This window comes from Gallinula chloropus, assembly GCF_964237585.1.
Source record: "Gallinula chloropus genome assembly, chromosome: 8".
In the NCBI taxonomy this organism is placed as follows: domain Eukaryota; kingdom Metazoa; phylum Chordata; class Aves; order Gruiformes; family Rallidae; genus Gallinula; species Gallinula chloropus.
The window spans coordinates 5,206,614-5,223,302 of record NC_140093.1 but is presented as its reverse complement, the minus strand read 5'-3'; the positions used below and the strand labels follow the sequence as shown (position 1 = coordinate 5,223,302).

Here is a 16,689-nt window from a genome sequence, read left to right as displayed (position 1 = left end):
GGGAGGAACAGAACAACAACAAAAAAAAAGCAATTTGCATCTGCCAAGAAATCCAAGAGACTCGTTTCCCAAACCAAAGCCAGAGAGAACACACACCTCAGATGTGACAAATGGCAAACTGAGCCCACTGGTGTTTACTCATTTCTTGATCTAAACAAACCCACTTAAAACAAAGGATATAGGTTCTTTAGTCACTAAAAACAATAGCTGTGAGATACTTTGTTAGCTTTAGTCCTCTCCAAAACCCGAAAGACCTGGAGATTACCTTAGCAACCTTCCCCATTTCACAGATGTTTGCTTTCTCATCTTCAAACTCCGTAAAGGCTTCTTCAATCCTGGCAATAACCTCCTCATGATTAGCACAGACATTGGGAAGTCCTTTAGGGAAGTAGAAACGTGGAATGTTTATGGACAAAGGGCTGCTGGTGGCTTTATTCACAGGCAGAAGAGTGCAAGGGCTAACCGCAGAGTTCAAAGGGGCCGGGGATGAAGTTCCAGGTTTCTTCTCTTGTTTACTTTGAACCTGAAAATAGAATGAACACCACACACTTCTTAATGCCACGGCATGCCAAGCTGCAGAAAAGAGTTTACACTCCCAGTGATTAGGAAAAAACCTTTAAAAACCAACAGCAGTTGAATTACAGCACAGGAATAAAACCCCATGTCTTAAGCTGAAAGAGTCCTGTTGCAGGTAAAGCACCCAAAGGTTTCAGCACCTACATGATTTGCTGAAAGAATGAGGAGAAATCTGGAATGCAAAGCAGGCTTTCCACTTACTTGTTTGAAAGGGATCTTCTCCTGTGCCTACCAGCTCTTCCTTCACTAGCTCTACCATCCCACCACTCCTCTCCTGTCACAAACAGATGGCTGAGATGGTGATCCCCACTAGATCACCTTTCTAACGGATATCTGGAATTTTCCAGTTCTCTCCATACCTCAAAATACACTTCATAAAAGGCAGCATTTGTATTTAAATAAGTAACAAGATCCTAAAATAAACAATTTCTCAGACATAGGGGCAGAATATTTTTTAAGTTTTGGGAAGTTCTTACACTATAAGCAGCAGAATTCAGCTGGTAGAAGGTCAGGGGATGACAAATTCCCTACTCCCCCATGAATACACACTTGGGAAAAGGCAACAGGCTTGTGTATTGCACAAGGGTTCAAATGCAAGAGTTATTAACATAAAAACGTATGTGATAAGAGGCTAATAAGGCAACAGTCAAGTAAATACAGCTGCAGCTTTCATTTTGTTTATTCTATTTCAAAACAAACCAGTTTTAGGATAAAGTAGCCAAGTCTGAGTTCACTGAATACATCAGAACATATATGATGAGCTGACTAAACTCTTTGCCTTATTGTCAAGGAACTTGGAGCCGCCTTCTTAACACGTACTGAATATGTCAGCTTGCCATGGATTTGCTCTCAGAAGGTGAAAAGGAGAACTCTAGAAGCTTCCTTAAACCCTGTTTTGCCTGCATTTTAGAATAGTGCACCAGTCCCAGTTACTCTGTCCCAGCATGAAATGCAAGGAGGGGACCGGAAAAGGTGGCAGGGAAAGTTGGTGACTCACTTCAGGAGTGGCAGCTCAATGGGTCAGCAGAAGACAACACTTCTCCTGACATTCTTTTGCTCTTTACTCAGTGGAGTAACAAAAGCAAAACTCAGGTTGAGTGGGTCTGGGACAGCTGTGTGTCAGAGGCAGATGAAGATGCCATGGCTGCCTGCTTCAGTAAGAGAGGCTCAGCCAGAGGGGTGACTCAATCATCCTGAGACAGCCCTTCTCAAGAAGCCTCCAAATGATTGGGACATCGTGGGTTAGCGAATTGCACCTCTGTGTCTAAGTCAAGCTAGAAACTTGGCTTCAGGGACTCCTCATACACATCACTGCTTCCGCCTCCACAACCTGCCTCCCACCCCATGTGCCCAGCCTAGTTAAGTGACTTTTCCAGCCACAACCCAACTCTACACAGCAGTTTTCACTTTCTGGGTTGCAGCAGAGGGGTCCCTCACAGCACCATATTCATACAAACAACGCTGAGCCACAACACACAATGAGGTGTGGTGCCAACTCCAGCCACCTGATGTCCAGAACAGGGTTTAACACCAGTTTGTCTCCAAGACCCACTTCTCAGAAATGGGTTATAACAACTCATTCATCTCTTCAATGCACACACACACTCCTACCCATCAGGGCTGTGAGCAGCTAGAAGAAATTACTCAAGTTTAACAAAAAGGTCCACAAGCCAGAAGTAAGGAAACCAACATGCATTACCTCCAAGGACAGAGACACTGCTTTAACAATACACCCCCTTCCCTTGCAGTACAAAAGAATGATAAAATTAGAAATTATTTTTATTTTTGGAAAGCAGAGGGGCATCCCCAGCTGGCCACCACAACAGGGCTGCACCATTGTCTTCCTCCTGAAACAGCATAAGACTTGAGCTGATGACATTGTCTGTAACACAACTTACCTACTTTGCCCTGAGCTGCACCTTCTGAAAACACAGAGCAACTCATTGTCCTTCAGGTACTGCCCAAGGCAGCAACACTCAGCTCACATAAGCCACAAGTCAGGACCCCGGAATCTACATTAGTTTCCTGATCCACAACATAAGCCAGAAGGTTAGACATCCATAGGAGAAACACAGGAAACACTGCTAAGCTTCAGAATGGGGAGCCAGTTCAGCCACGGGCTTGCAGCTGACCTTCCCAATAAGACTGACTCTCTAAGTCCTGCTCAGTCCCAGGTAATTGAGTTGGAAGCACTGCTCAAGGGCAGCTTCTTTTCTGAAGATTCTACTTCAGGAACAGACAGAACATTTTTGAACTTCTTATTCTTCCTTCTCATGCAAGAAATGAGCTGCCTACAACACTGCTAAGAAATCAACCACATGCTACCGGCTCTTCAAGAGCCTGTTTCCTAGAACAGCCTCACAAGTTAATACTCTGGGATGGGTAGAACCAGATGTCAACCACTATGGGCACAGCAGGGAGCCAGTTACCACTATTTGTGAAAAAAATCAAGTGCTGTCAGGGGAAATTCTGTGGCAACTCTCTGGGGAAAAATAAAAACTCCTTGCAAAAAGCTGATCATGAAGACTGTTTGCTTCCTGGGACACTTCAACAGGGATGTGCACAACCAGAAAGAACAACTAGGAAAGGAAACTGCAAATACCAAAGTAAATTCTTTAGCTTTGTTACCAATAACCAATACACTAGCTGGTTTTATTTTGCTAAAAAGTGATATTAAAGCCCATTTCTAAATCCTGCTCTACAGCATAGCTTAATTTACATCAACTAAAATCTGTCTGCCCACTGTATCACCTTGTGCCAGTCGTACAATTTATTTATAGCCAGAAACAGTGACATCTGCATTATAAATAATCCAGGCAGAACTACAGCCTCTTTGTAACTGCATAAACACAGCACAGAGACTAAACCTCTGCCATCCAGACCTGCAGCTCGGGGACTCACCAGTCCCAGCAGAAAACACCACAGAAGGAAGTAGCATCACATCAACTGCTCAGATACTTTCTGCTCCTTTCTCCTGGCCCCAATCTCCAACAAGATCCTAGATAAGAAGTTTACCAGTTTCTTGGGGGGGTTTTTCCCAACTGGGATTCTGCAGTCCTCTTTTCTAGGGTACAGTGACTCAGACTGGTTTCTCACAGTCCTCAGTGCTGACTTCATGTCTCCTTCCATTTTTTACAGTTCCTGCCTTACTGAATTCTGATGGTAACTGGACACAAGCCACACTCAAAGCTCATCAGTTCTCCAGAGCTGTTTTGTATCCATCACACAAGACTTTCTACTCCCTTCCTTCCCTGAAGCCCTTCCCCATCATGGTATTTTTTCACTGCTTTTTCTTACCCATCTTTAAGGTCAGCATGAACAGCAAAGGTTTGTCTGCACAGGGATCCCAACAGCACCAAGAGGAAAGGCTATGGGAATATGCATTTCTGGACCTGGATAGAATCCTTCCTGCTATAATTTGTAAGCTCACCAGCAGAAATAAAGTGCAATTGCAGCAAAGCAAAAATGAAAGCAAACTCTGCATGAGCAAAACAGAATCACAAAAGGATTTAGGTGGGAGGGGACACAGTGTTCACTAAGGCTGGATCAAGTTCCTCATGACCTTACCCAGTTGAGTTTTGAAAACACAGACCTTGCACACCTCCATTGACTAACGTGCCTGTAGACCTTACCCATGCCCTTCCTGTGGCTGATACGCTGCAGCACACACCCCAAATGCTTCCCTGAAAACTGCCTGGCAAAACCAGCCAGTGTGCAGCCAAACTAACTGGGACATAAGAACAGGGAACACCACCACTCCCCCTCAGACCCCCCATTCTCATCTGTCCTGATTTGCAGATGACACTTACCTAGGGGGAAGGCTGGCATGACTAAAAGCAGAACCTCAGGTGTCGGTGCCTTTTCTCATGCAATGGTTAGCTCAGGCCCTAAGCTCTCCCCCACCTCACAGCACCCCCAAGCCTGGGCTCAGGCTGGGAATCTGCTCCCTGAGCAAAAGCCCCGCTGAACAGGACGTGAAGGAGGTGTCATGCACCAGGGTGAACACCAGCCAGCAGCACTGATTACAAACAAGGGAAACTACAGACCAGGCTGCATCAAGAGGAGGCTCAGGAGAACGTGGGAAGTTCTCTCTTCTGCCTGACACTAGTGAGGCTGCATCTGGATTCCTGTGACCAGTTTGGGGCCTTCATTTCAAAAAGGATGGCGAGAGACCAGAGAGAGATCCACAGAAGGCAATTCAGATACCCAGGGTCAGGAGCAGATGGCAGGAGAGAGCAAGGGACTGGGCAAAGAAAAAACTAAAGGGATGTGCTAATCCTGGCCTACAGCTTTGTTAGAGACAGTGGTGCCAAGCTCTATAGAGGTACATGGTGTAAAGGGCCAAAAGCCATAAACTGCAGCTTGGGAAGGTTGTTCTGGGGGTGAATTTAACAGGGTAATACAGCCTACAAGAGGCCACTGGAGAGAGGTGGGGGAAATCCCTATCCTCGGGGAGTTTTCAAGACTTGGAAAAAGCCAGTACTGATGTGACCCAGTGGTAGGAATAGTCTTCCTACAGGAGAGGTTGGATTAGAGACCTCCCTACCTCTTTTCCTGCCAATGCCACGTTGGAAGGCTCTCTGATCCTTCCATAAATAGTCCTGCAAAACATGAGCACTGACACCTACAGCTCTTAAGACAAACAGGTTTTACTAAACATCTTCCTGTCCCTTGCTTTCCTGGGCAACACCTACTAGTTCCACAAACTACCATTAACTCACCTCTCTGCTCCCTATCACCACCTTTCCTCCCCCTAGCACTTTTTCTGATCTTAGTGGATCCAATTACCTCTACTCTCAGGTCCTCTAATACTAAACGCACCCAAACCATGAGGTAGAGCCCCACAAGGCACAAAAGTTAGCATCTTGCTGCTGCCAAGCAGAACTCCCATCTCTGTCCTCCACTCCCAGAAGTGTTACACTGTGTAACATGCCAGCTCCAGAGCTTGCCAGACCCATCTGTGAACAGACTTAACCCACTCGGAAAGGGGGAGAACAGACTGCTTTGTTGGATGATATTCTGCTGTGTTAAGAGTTAAGCAAGCTCAAGGGAAGGCCTACGGGGCCCAGCACAAGACAGGGGTGACACACGTCAAGGAGGTAGCAAGAGGGAAGTGGTGCTGGAAGAGAGAGAAGAAATAAGACCATTTTTCTTCAGCTGCAATTGTCGACTGCATCAGTTCTCACCTTGGATCTGCAGCTCTGGAGTGGTTATTCCCAACACATTCAGCAGTGAAGGTCGCTGCTCTGACTCCAGACCAGGCAGAGGGCTCACATACCAAGGGCTTATCAATTTTTCCAGTTGTCCTACTGGGAGGTCTTCTCTCCCCCTACAAACCATACGCTGGTCGTGTCTTTAGGTGATCACACTAACTGCAGAGAGTGAACTTAGCCATGCTGCATGGCTCTTGTTAGCCTCTTCTGAATAGCTCATGGTCCCCACCCAAGCTATTACTACACATCATTACTTCCTGCAGTTCTCCTCCAGGGAGCGAAAAAAACGTGTTCCAGAGATTAACCTCATATATGTACTCTAACCTGTCACCAGAAATCATGACAACAAAAACATGTTACAGTTTGCTCCGGAGCGATGTGAATAGCTGTTCCTTAGGAAACAGCTGCACCACTCCGTTTCAACTTCCTAACTTCCCCTCTGGGGCGCTGGTTATTTAAGTGCAGATGAAGCTCAAGATGGGCTGAATTCTGCATACTGTGGCCCCTTGCAAATCTGGGGTGGCTACCTGCCTGTTTGGTGCCCTGACATAAATTACTCCAATCTTTTGCCAGTTGTCCCAGAAAGCCAGTACAGCAGCTGGGATTTGCCAAGAATTGCAGCCGTGGCACAGGTTCCATTTCTTTGGCTACATCTCTGTGATCTTAAGGGTCTTCTCCAACCTAAATGATTCTATGATTCTACTGTCTCCTTTGGCCACAGCCAAGAGAGAGGAGGAAACAGCACAGAGCTACACCATGTGATGGTGAAATTGCAAACACCAGAGCCAGGCAGGCTGGTCTGTGCACAGATCTGTATAGTAGAGAGCACAACCTATTAAACACAGCAGAACGTTGCACTGGTTCCACATGCAACAAGGAACAGAGCGATCACAAACAGCCTTTTTCTTACAAAAGCCACAGAAAAGATTTAACAGCCTTACACTACCCTCTTCCCTATTAAATCACTGCCCTGGCTGTTAATTTTTTCCCCTTGTTTACAAAGACATTTTAACTCCGCAATCTAAGCCTGGAAGGTTTATTTTTAAACCTGCTGGTATCTAGCTGGGAATAACTTCCTGCAAATAGACAAGCCTAGAGGGGACACAGTTTGATTCTCTGATCCAATAAAAAAAAAAAAAAGATTACAAAGCAACAGAAAAAGAAATAGAAATAGCAAGCATTCAAACCTGGGCCTGCTGGAATGACTTCAGCCTCCTCTTGAATCGAGATGGAAGAACGAAGTCACAGCCCTTGGCGAGAAAAGCTAGCTCCCCTCCCAAGTCTGGGTCCCTCCGCAGAGAACTCTCCTTGATCATCATCCTGGTCAGCTCCTAAGCAGATGTTGCCCTTTCCAGAAGGGGCACAAGGGCTCTGTAGGAGACCACGTCAAGACCAGCACGTTGCTTTCTTGGTTTGGATTTTTACAGGCAAGAAATGGCAAATGGCTTCGACATACTATGTCTTCTCTCTCTTCACAAGGACAACTACTACAGATTTTTATCTTACTCCTGAAGCCAGACCTCCCTTTTTAAACTGATATTCAAAGTATCTTTCAGCACCACCAGGATCTTCTGCCTTCTTGTAATACTTTAATTGAGAAACATGATCTACAACAGAATCTATTTCCCTACTGGCTACATGACAGACAATCTGTCCTTGGCTTGTAATAGGCCAGGGGCAACATGGGAAAGGAAGCACCCACCACCACAAGCACTAAAATTAGACGTGCTGCAGAAGTGGCTAAATATACCACCTTCCCCAATAGTTCTTACTTTATGTGCTTCAGTGCAGAGACCCAAGGTACAAAACTCCCATCAGGCAGGTTCAGCTAGAGTTAAAGCACACGCTCTCAGCCGAGGCCGCGTGTGCAATGCTCGTGGTTTGAGGTCCCTGCTTCTGAGGTGATGAAGCAGACAGCCAGCGTTAATTTCCACTCTAGACCAAAGGCTGTAATTGTCAAACAACATCAAATTTTCCTTCTTGGCTTGGAAAAAGCAAATCATCTGTTTCTGTAATGCCAAGCAAGCACATAAGGATGATCTTGGATAATAAGAACTGCTTTAGAATGCCAGAGCTTAAGAAAATGGTTTCATAGAGATGCTGAAATGAATCATTCTTTTTGTTCACTTTTCCCATAACTCTCACAAGACAGAGTGATTCTCCGTGGACAACCGTCTACTCTTTCTCTGAGCAAGCAGACTTCAAGCTCTTGCTCAGGCTACATCTAGGCTCACTAAAAAACTGTTCTCCCTCTCCTGACAATGGTGCTGAGCCTAGATCTGGTTCTTGCTCCTTGCTCCACAGGATGAACAAACACCTACTGCCATGGCCTGCTTTCCCTACAGAAGCCCTAGGTACTTTGCTAGTTTATTTCCCAAGCTTAGCAATACAAAACAACACTAGTAGGACTTGCTTTCTTTTTTTACCAAGATACTGCATCTGAAATGAAAAGGTCTCATTGAGCCTCACAAACAGAAAGCTTTTACTGGCCACGTGACTCTGGTGTCCTTTTCCTGGTTTGCTGTAGAAGGTGCAAAGTTAATTCAAATGCAGCATCACTTCATGTGACCGGGCTACAGATAGAAACACCCCATCCAAAAGGATGCTCCCATCAGGGATTTCCTCTCGTGCAGTTAAACAGAACATTTACTAAAGGAGAGTGGCCCCCAAATTACATTTAAAAAAAAAACCTTCATAAATCTGTATCAAAAGCCCCAAGTTCAATTTCTCTCCTGTTGCTTCACAATCACCAGGTCATGGTCCTACAGCCTGGACCATAGAATCCCATTCTTTATGAAAACACATAGCATAGTTTGGGTCCCTTCAGGTCACTTGCTGACCCTCACAACCTGGGAACTGAAAAACCTCTCAAGTCCAGATGTACATTCATGGCTACAAGCCCACAGAATTATTATTAGTGTTATTACAGTGTCATCAGCCTACTTTGCCATGTGCCCTGCAAATGAATATGGTGCCTAACCAAGCAGCAGGATGGGGATGGGAATGAGAAAAAGAGCCCCAAGAAAGAAAAAGGGCAAGTGGGAATGTTTTAACTGGAACTGGCACTACACAGATCCATATGCAACAGTTTTGGAAGAATTTTTCCTTCTTACTCTATTTTTTCTAAACATTAAGGCAGTGGCTAAAGAGCCCACAGGGCTTTTACTGTACTGGGAACACTGCACATCTCATATAGCAGCACGTCAGAAGGTGATTTATTTGAAATCATCTGTGGCAAGTGTACTTCATCTTCAACTGAACTCTCACCCTGCTTATAGACTGCAGAGGAAACGTAATCCAAAGAACCCCTCACAGCTACAGCTGCATCCAGACCAGCTACAGCAGCCTTTACAAGATGCATATGGAGAAGACGTACTAATCTGGCAGTGACTAGCTGCTACTCAAAACTAAAAACCCCCAACAGCCACATACTTTTCACTCCCAAATTAACCAGCCACAAAAGATGCCAAAAGTTTGGGATTTTTTTCCCCACCAGTAACCTGGAAAAACACAAGCACTCTGGAGGGAAGGCTTGCTGCATCTGAATTCTAATTGTTCACACTACAGTAGGTTCCTAGCGTGGTACTTCCCAGCCTCAACACACACAAGGTGGGTATAAAAGCGTAAGGATACAGTACTATGAGAAATCAGCAGTAAGAGAATCTTGTATCAAGAGTTTCAAAGTCAACTGGGCAAAAGCTATAGCAGAAAAATCTGGTACCAACACCCTGCAGACCCACTGAACAAACTGAACACTCAGAAATTCCTCCTTGCTATAAGCAACCCAGTTCAAAGCATGAAGGTGAAAGATGTCAAACCTAAAGAGGTGTCAGATTGCCTTTGTTAGCCTTTGGAACACAGAAAGAATCTCACCTGTGCCTAAAGGTGGAGGCCTCATCCTAAAAGATTGGGATGATTTAACCTTCACAGGATTTAGCTGTGCCACAAAGCCAGGCTGCAACAACTCAGTGCACTCTGCAGAGCTGAGAAGGGCACCAGCTTCAACTGTTCTCAAAACAGATTAACTTTTCCAGCAACAGCGTGACTTTTTCTGGGTTTGAGAGTCAATGAGGCAGAAAAACTCAAGGTGTATCGCTAGGCTTTGTTTCACCCACCTTCAGATGTCTACTTCAAGACAAATCAACTTCACACAAGGAGAGACTGTATCGGTCCAGATTACAAAAAGGTACCAAATGGGCCACAAACATGTTGCCAAGTGTTTGGTATCAGTATCTGATTTAATATATCCCCCCATCTTTGATCCTGAGATACTTTAGGACATGCTTATTTTCACTTATTGAAATAACTATTGCCAAATGGGGGTGGTGGTGGTGGTGGAGGGAATCCCTTTTCTACTATTTGGGATTAGAAAGGATGCATAACTGGTGTTTGAAGAGTGCAGGTTGCATGTATAGCTTAACTGATCAAAACAACGATGTAATGTAGATGAAAGCTGCTTTTTCAGAAAGAGTTTTCCATTTTTGGATGCATTTTGAGAACATGTGATTATTTAAAGACACTATGATGTTACAGAAGACACCTTTTGCAGTTGGATGCTCCACAGAGGATCCTTCGTAAGCGTATCGCTACCTCTGCAAAACAACAGCACAGAGTTGTGAAGCAGCATTTTGAAGGGGCAGAATTGCAAAGCTGCCAGGTTAACCCTAACTTTAGAGGGGATTGAATCAGTCCCAATTCCACTGAGCCATCTTCAGGCCACCTGTTGCAGCATGCAACATCGATGCTTTGATGTGTAACCTGAGGGCAGTGCTTTAGCTCACAGTAAATTAGGTACACGTCAGAGTCCCAGCAGCACCCACCCCATCAGTCACTGGGGCAAGGCAGGATTACAGGCTGCTTCCAGCCAGCCCAGAGGAAACGCATGGCAGCAGGGAATGGTCTCTGGATGCTTGACTCAAGGCTCTATTATTGAAGATATGTGGTTAGACAAGGTGGTCTGAGACCATTAATCAAGTGTATAAACTCTCTGCTTCTAGATTCATTGACCCATGTATTAACCCTGGTCTGGGTCTGTGCTCCCAGAATTATTTACAAACTTTATCCAACAGCTCTTAAAATAAAGTGCACAAGCAGGACTTGGAAGAGAGCCCTGCACGACTCAGACTTGATTCTGAAAACAGAACAAGCATGTTTCTTACAGACCTTCCCAGGGTCCTTTCACTAGAATACTAAGCACGCTGCATTAACCCAATTTAAATACTCTGGCATCCTGATCAGGTGGTAGACCAAGGGCACAGAGGTTAATGGCAAAAACATCCACCATCAACTTTTCCAAGGGCTTTACATAAGACACCATTTTACTCCAAAGGCAGCACCCTTTTCCTTCCAAAAAAAGCCAACCCTGACACTCAGCACCTCTGCAGAGCAGGACAGAGAATCCCAACAGCCCCATCTCATTATTTCTTTCAAAAATAACATATAAAAAACCACAACCCAGGCACACAGAACAGGAAATTTTAAAACAAATAGTTGGGAGGTGCAGAGATAAGTGGTGGCCCGTGGGCTACACTGTTACCCAGTGGACTACACTGTTAGAAGGAATGGGAGCCTGTGAGAGCTGGCTGGCATTCACACAGCGCTTCTTCCAAGCACAGGAACGATGCATCCCTTTGAGCAGGAGATCGGGAAAGAGAGGCAAAAGACCTGCGTGGATGAGCAGGGAGCTAATGAGTAAACTCAAAGGGAAGCAGAAGGTCTATGAATTGTGGAAAAAGGGTCTGAGCACCATGGAAGAATACAGGAAAGTTGTCAGGGCCTGTAAGGTCCTGGTGGATGACAGGTTGGCCATGAGCCACCAGTGTGCCCTGATGGCTAAGAGAGCCAATGGGATCCTGGGGTGTATCAGGAGGAGTGTGGCCAGCAGGTCAAAAGAGGAGATCCTCCCCATCTGCTCTGGTTTGGTCAGGCCCCACCTGGAGTACTGTGTCCAGTTCTGGGCTCCCTGGTATAAAAGGGATGGGGATCTCCTGGAGAGAGTCCAAAGAAGGGCTATGAAAATGATTAAGGGCCTGGAACATCTCCCCTATGAGGAGAGGCTGATTAAGCTGGGGCTGTTCAGCCTACAGAAAAGAAGACTAAGGGGAGATCCAATTAATGTCTATAAGTATCTTAAGCATGGAATGCAGGGGGAATTAGCCAGCCTCTTTTCAGTGCTCTGTGGGGACAGGACAAGGGGCAATGGCTGCAAGTTGGAGCATAGGAAGTTCTGCACCAACATGCGAAAGAACTTTTTCCCAGTGAGGGTGAGGGAGCCCTGGGACAGGCTGCCCAGGGGGTGTGGAGTCTCCTTCTCTGGAGATATTCCAGCCCCGTCTGGACACCAACCTGTGCAATATGAGCTGGGGAGCTGCTTTGGCAGGGGGTTGGACCCAATGATCTCTCGAGGTCCCTTCCAACCCCTACAATTCTGTGATTCTGTGAAAACTGGATCTCAGACTGGGAAATGTCAGACAGCCTCTAAGGATGCAACACTTCCTGGCCTGCCTGAGAGAAGCACGATGCACTCATCATGTTCTCTATAAAACTGATGGACTTTCTGAGTATTCATATCCTAGTTTCTAAATATTTTGGTTTTGAAAATGAAGAGGCAAGTAATTCTATTGTTCTCTGTGGAGAATCCTAATTGATTTTACAATCAGGGGAAAAGTCTGTGTTGATACAAGTTAGCAGATTTCAACACAGACAGGCTGAGCCAGCAAACAGGCTGGTCTGAAGTGGGTCTCCCTCTCCTTTTTCATTGCTCAGAATTTAAGGGATATTAAAACTGTCACAACCTTCCTAGATGAAAGCTGTGTTGTGTTTTCATCAGTATTAGATCTCCAGGGGTTTTGTGTGTGCATGCAACTGCATGGTAACAGTTTTATGAGCCCTAAGGAAATAGAACATACACTTGATGTATTTGTTCACACACACGTGAAACACTGAATCAGAACCCACACCAAGCTCCAGCCAGATCCAGAGTTATCCAGGAACAGGGATGCATTCCCTAGATGCAATACTAGAGAGGGCTTTGTGTCCACAGCCAAGTGTGTGACCACATCTGTAGTACAAGTGACACAAACTTCAGAGGAAGCATAGAGTCAGGAGGCTTTTGCCCTCTCTGCTAAGAGCCAGCTCCCTCTGAAGAGAGCCAGCTGCATCCACGCTGTGCAGCGCTCAGCACAGGCCCCCTCCTCCAGCTCCTCTGGGTCCCCAAGACAGTTATTCTCTCTCATGACCTTTGGTTCTAGGCATCTACACAAAGCAAGGGACGTGCTGCTGCGTGGAAGAGCAGTTGCCTTGTAGTATGGGTGCACGTTATACATCCATAGAAGGCAGGCTGGGAGCAAGCTAAGAGGCTGGGTGGGCAATGAGGAAGACAGAAGTTAGTAAGGGACCAGATTCACAGGACATGTGAGTGTAAACGTGTCCAGTTCTCTAATATTAATGGAAGTCTGCCACAAGGTCAGTGACAGGATACATCAAACACTTTTGTTTTAAGTTCAGAAGACAGAAAATTTTCTAAGTTAATATAATGGCTATTCTTCCCTCATAAAAGAGATGACTGTAGAGCTTTTGGAGCTGCTTAATTCTATACTCTGAGGAAAAATAACACCACCTCTTTTCCTTACTGGTGGTATCAGACAAGGTTATGCTCACTGTTTGCTGTATGCACAGATGACCAGAGAAATATCAGAAACACTTGGAGAGCCTAATCTAAAAGGCTCTCAGCACCAACATTTGGGGTCAAACTCACCCTAACCATCCCCTTTTCAGAACTGCTCCAAATACACTTATTTTAAAGGAAGTGGACAGTTTTGAAGACGTGCACATCATGCTCTAACTGGAAGGTAAAACTCACTTGTAATCCAGACACTTTTAAAGAGCCTACTTAGCAGGTAGATTTTGGGAAGTAAAGCCCCCTCTATACTTTCTGTGCACTTGGAAGTTTGGCACTGAGTTATCTTGAAAATAGGGCACTTGTTACCAAAGAAAAAGGATTGAGGGCTGGGCAGCCAGCCTTGGCTTCCCTCTAAAGCAGGCTCCCATCAAACCCCTTTTCTGTTGGAAAAACCCATGCTTCATTTGAGAGATACAAGCAGCATGGACTCCATGGTGACTCTATGTGCTGGGAACAAGGACAAGAAAATGGAATCGTCCTCAATTCCAACCTTTGTGCCATGGAAGATCTCTCCCTTTAGGAACTAGCAATGAGGGAGGACAACATAAGCTGTTGGAGCCTGCTGAGAGGGGGGAAAGGGAGAGGCAGAACATTCAGTTCTTATGGAGCTGGACAGAGACAGACCAATACCTGCTCCCAGGAATAATGCAGTTAGAAAGTAGAAACCATTTTTCTGCTGTTATATAGGACCCGTTTAAGCCACAAGCAAACAGCCTACAGGACCACCAGCAGAAAAGGAAGGAGCCCAAAGGGGAAACTGCATGTCAGGGCCTATTTTGTTTGCTTAGGGGTTTTAGTTTCCTTTTTTTCGCTTGTAGTTAAATAAACACCACGTTTCTGCCAGGTTGATCATGTTACCCCACACTACAGCATCCAAAGCACAACAAATCACTTAACATAATCCCCCCTGCTCCCCCCCCCCCCCCCCATTTCCCCATGTCTCCCATAGTGAGTAACACTCTCCCATCAAAGATTTGGTTCTCTTACCTTAACCACTTCTGGGGCTTGCTGAATTGAAGCTGGAAGAGAGTCTCTGGAGGCTGCCCCAGCACAGCTTTTTTGGCCTGCAAGGAGAGACTGCGAAGGAGTTGTCAAAGTTTCCTGAAGAATCTGCATCACTTCCTTCTCCTTGGACAAGCTGCCTTTGCCTGTCTGGAATTCCACCAGTTCCTGGGCAAAGTCTTCAATGCTTTCCAGGATACGCAGTAAAAGGGCTTTGTCATCCTCTTCCATTTTATGACCGTTTGTTTCCATGATTTTTGACAATGGGGAATTGGGGTCAACATGTCTGCTTTTGGGTTCAAGAGCCAGAGGTAGTACCTGCCTACCCTGCCAGTCAGACACCTGCACACGTGCAGGCTCGCTCTCCTTCAGAGAGGGTTCCCTCAAAGTACTCTCCATTTTCTGCGAGAAGCACTCCAAGTCCAGCAGCAGTTTGTCTATCTCATCCTTGTCTGTTTTACTGCACACCTGGTCTCCTTTGGAGACATCAGCTTGGGAGCCACACAGTACTGAATCTGAAACTGGTTTTAAAGCAGTCATTTTCTCAGAAGCATGGGAGAACTCCCCATCTCCCACCCTGGCTTTAGTATTGGCAGTTTGTTGAGAAGAACCAGCTAGCTGGTAGCCACGCTCTAAGCTCTCCCAGTCACCTTTCTGCTCCACCTTCTTTATGTTCCCAAACGTTCTCTCCCCATCAGACTCCTCCTCGATGTACAGAGCCTCAGTGGAAGATGAGCAGTCAGAAGGGCCCGTGGCTGGTGACTGAGGTAGAGCACAAGCATCTTCCACAGCTCTCTCGCTCTTCTCCCGCGGGACGCTGTGAAGGGAGTTTGAGGTAACGCTCACAGTACTGGTTTGGATGGACTGAGGGGTGCTTGTCACCTCACCCTGACTACCTGGTAGTCCGAGATGAGCCACACTGGAGGATGGCAGCTGAATAATATCTTCATACCTCGGTGGCTGCTCATCTCCGAATACGGGGGAAAAGGGAGTTTGCTGCAAGCCATGAAGGCAGTTGACTAATTCTGCCAAGTCACTAGCTTCTTTGTGTCCTGGTGGCTTGAGCTCAAAGGGTAGCTTCTTCAGGTATGAAGAGAATCTGGACATCAGATTCATATAGATCATTTCTGAATTAGCTAGGGGATCGCTGCTGTTCCCTCCACCAACACCGGCTGCCGACTTCTTCTTGATGCAGTGTTTTATGATGTCTGTGCACTTTTTCAGATCCTCTGAGCACTTGAGCAAGATGTCTAAGCACACCTTAATATCTCCACCAGAAGAACCATCTAGCTTGTGTTTTTCCAGAATCTGGGTAATGAAGTTTTCTTCAGAGAAGGAATGAGGGGAGAGGGGAACCATGGGATTCATGGTGACTTCTGGCACATCATTGCTCTCCTGCCATTTCTCCACAGGTGTGGGACTCTGCAGAAAGCCACATGGAGGGCAGTTCTCATCATTGAAGTGCCCATAAATCAAGTCAAAATCAAATGACCGTCTGCTGAATGATTCTGAGCGAACTTTCCTTCCCTTTCTGTAGGCCACATGACTGGAAGAGTTTTTGAGCTTTTCAAAGGAGAACTCCTTTATTTTACCACTGGCAAGGTTTATTGCCTCACCAGTAATGTCTTTTAAACTGCTGGAGGCTTGCACTGAAGAGCCCTTTTTGATTCTTGGATTATTTGGGAGGATTTGATGGTAGTCCTCATTTCCAGGCAAGGCAACTCCATTTTCAGAAATGGGAATTTTATGCTCTAGGTTGGCCTCTTGGACACTGAGCTCTGCGCAGACACTGTGGTGGGCAACTATGCACGTAACTCCTTGCTCAAACACTTGGCAAGTCCCTGTGCAGTAATGCACAGCGTGCTGAAAGTGCTGGTCTATCACCACGCTGCTGTAGCAGTTCACAGAGGTGACCATGAGCCTGTAGGTTGCTGCCATAGCACGGATCACACTTGGAAGTGAGGCTTCAAAACTCACCACGAACCTCAGAGAAAACGTTCACCCCACACACGTTTTTCAGAGCCACACCAGATTTAAGAAAAGCACTCAAACTACATGAGAAACTACTGCCTTGGAAAGCTCTAGAGGTCTGGAGTGCTATCAGTGGTACAGTTACAGTTAGTGCAGCTTGCATATGGTTTAACTTAAGGCAACTTGATTCTTGTACTGCACACAGAAAGCTTTGCCAATCAGAGGTGCAGCACGAGCTGCTCCATT

The 16,689-nt window shown here is 45.9% G+C and overlaps 1 protein-coding gene across 2 annotated transcripts in view; it reads right to left on the bottom strand.

Annotated features, from left to right (window-relative positions):
- PPP2R3A (protein phosphatase 2 regulatory subunit B''alpha) overlaps positions 1–16,443 on the bottom strand; it is a 44,717-nt gene extending 28,274 nt beyond the window's left edge. Inside the window, exons 1-2 of one of the 2 annotated variants that reach the window (XM_084267685.1) lie at positions 14,458–16,443; positions 266–523 (exon numbers count right to left, since the gene is read on the bottom strand). In XM_084267685.1, coding sequence (XP_084123811.1) covers positions 266–523; positions 14,458–16,410 — 2,211 coding nt within the window. In that variant the 5' untranslated portion in view covers positions 16,411–16,443. Of the gene's footprint in view, positions 1–265; positions 524–6,976; positions 7,202–14,457 lie in introns of those variants that run through there. The other variant, XM_084267686.1, reaches the window with a different exon arrangement.
- Positions 16,444–16,689: the final 246 nt, after the last annotated feature.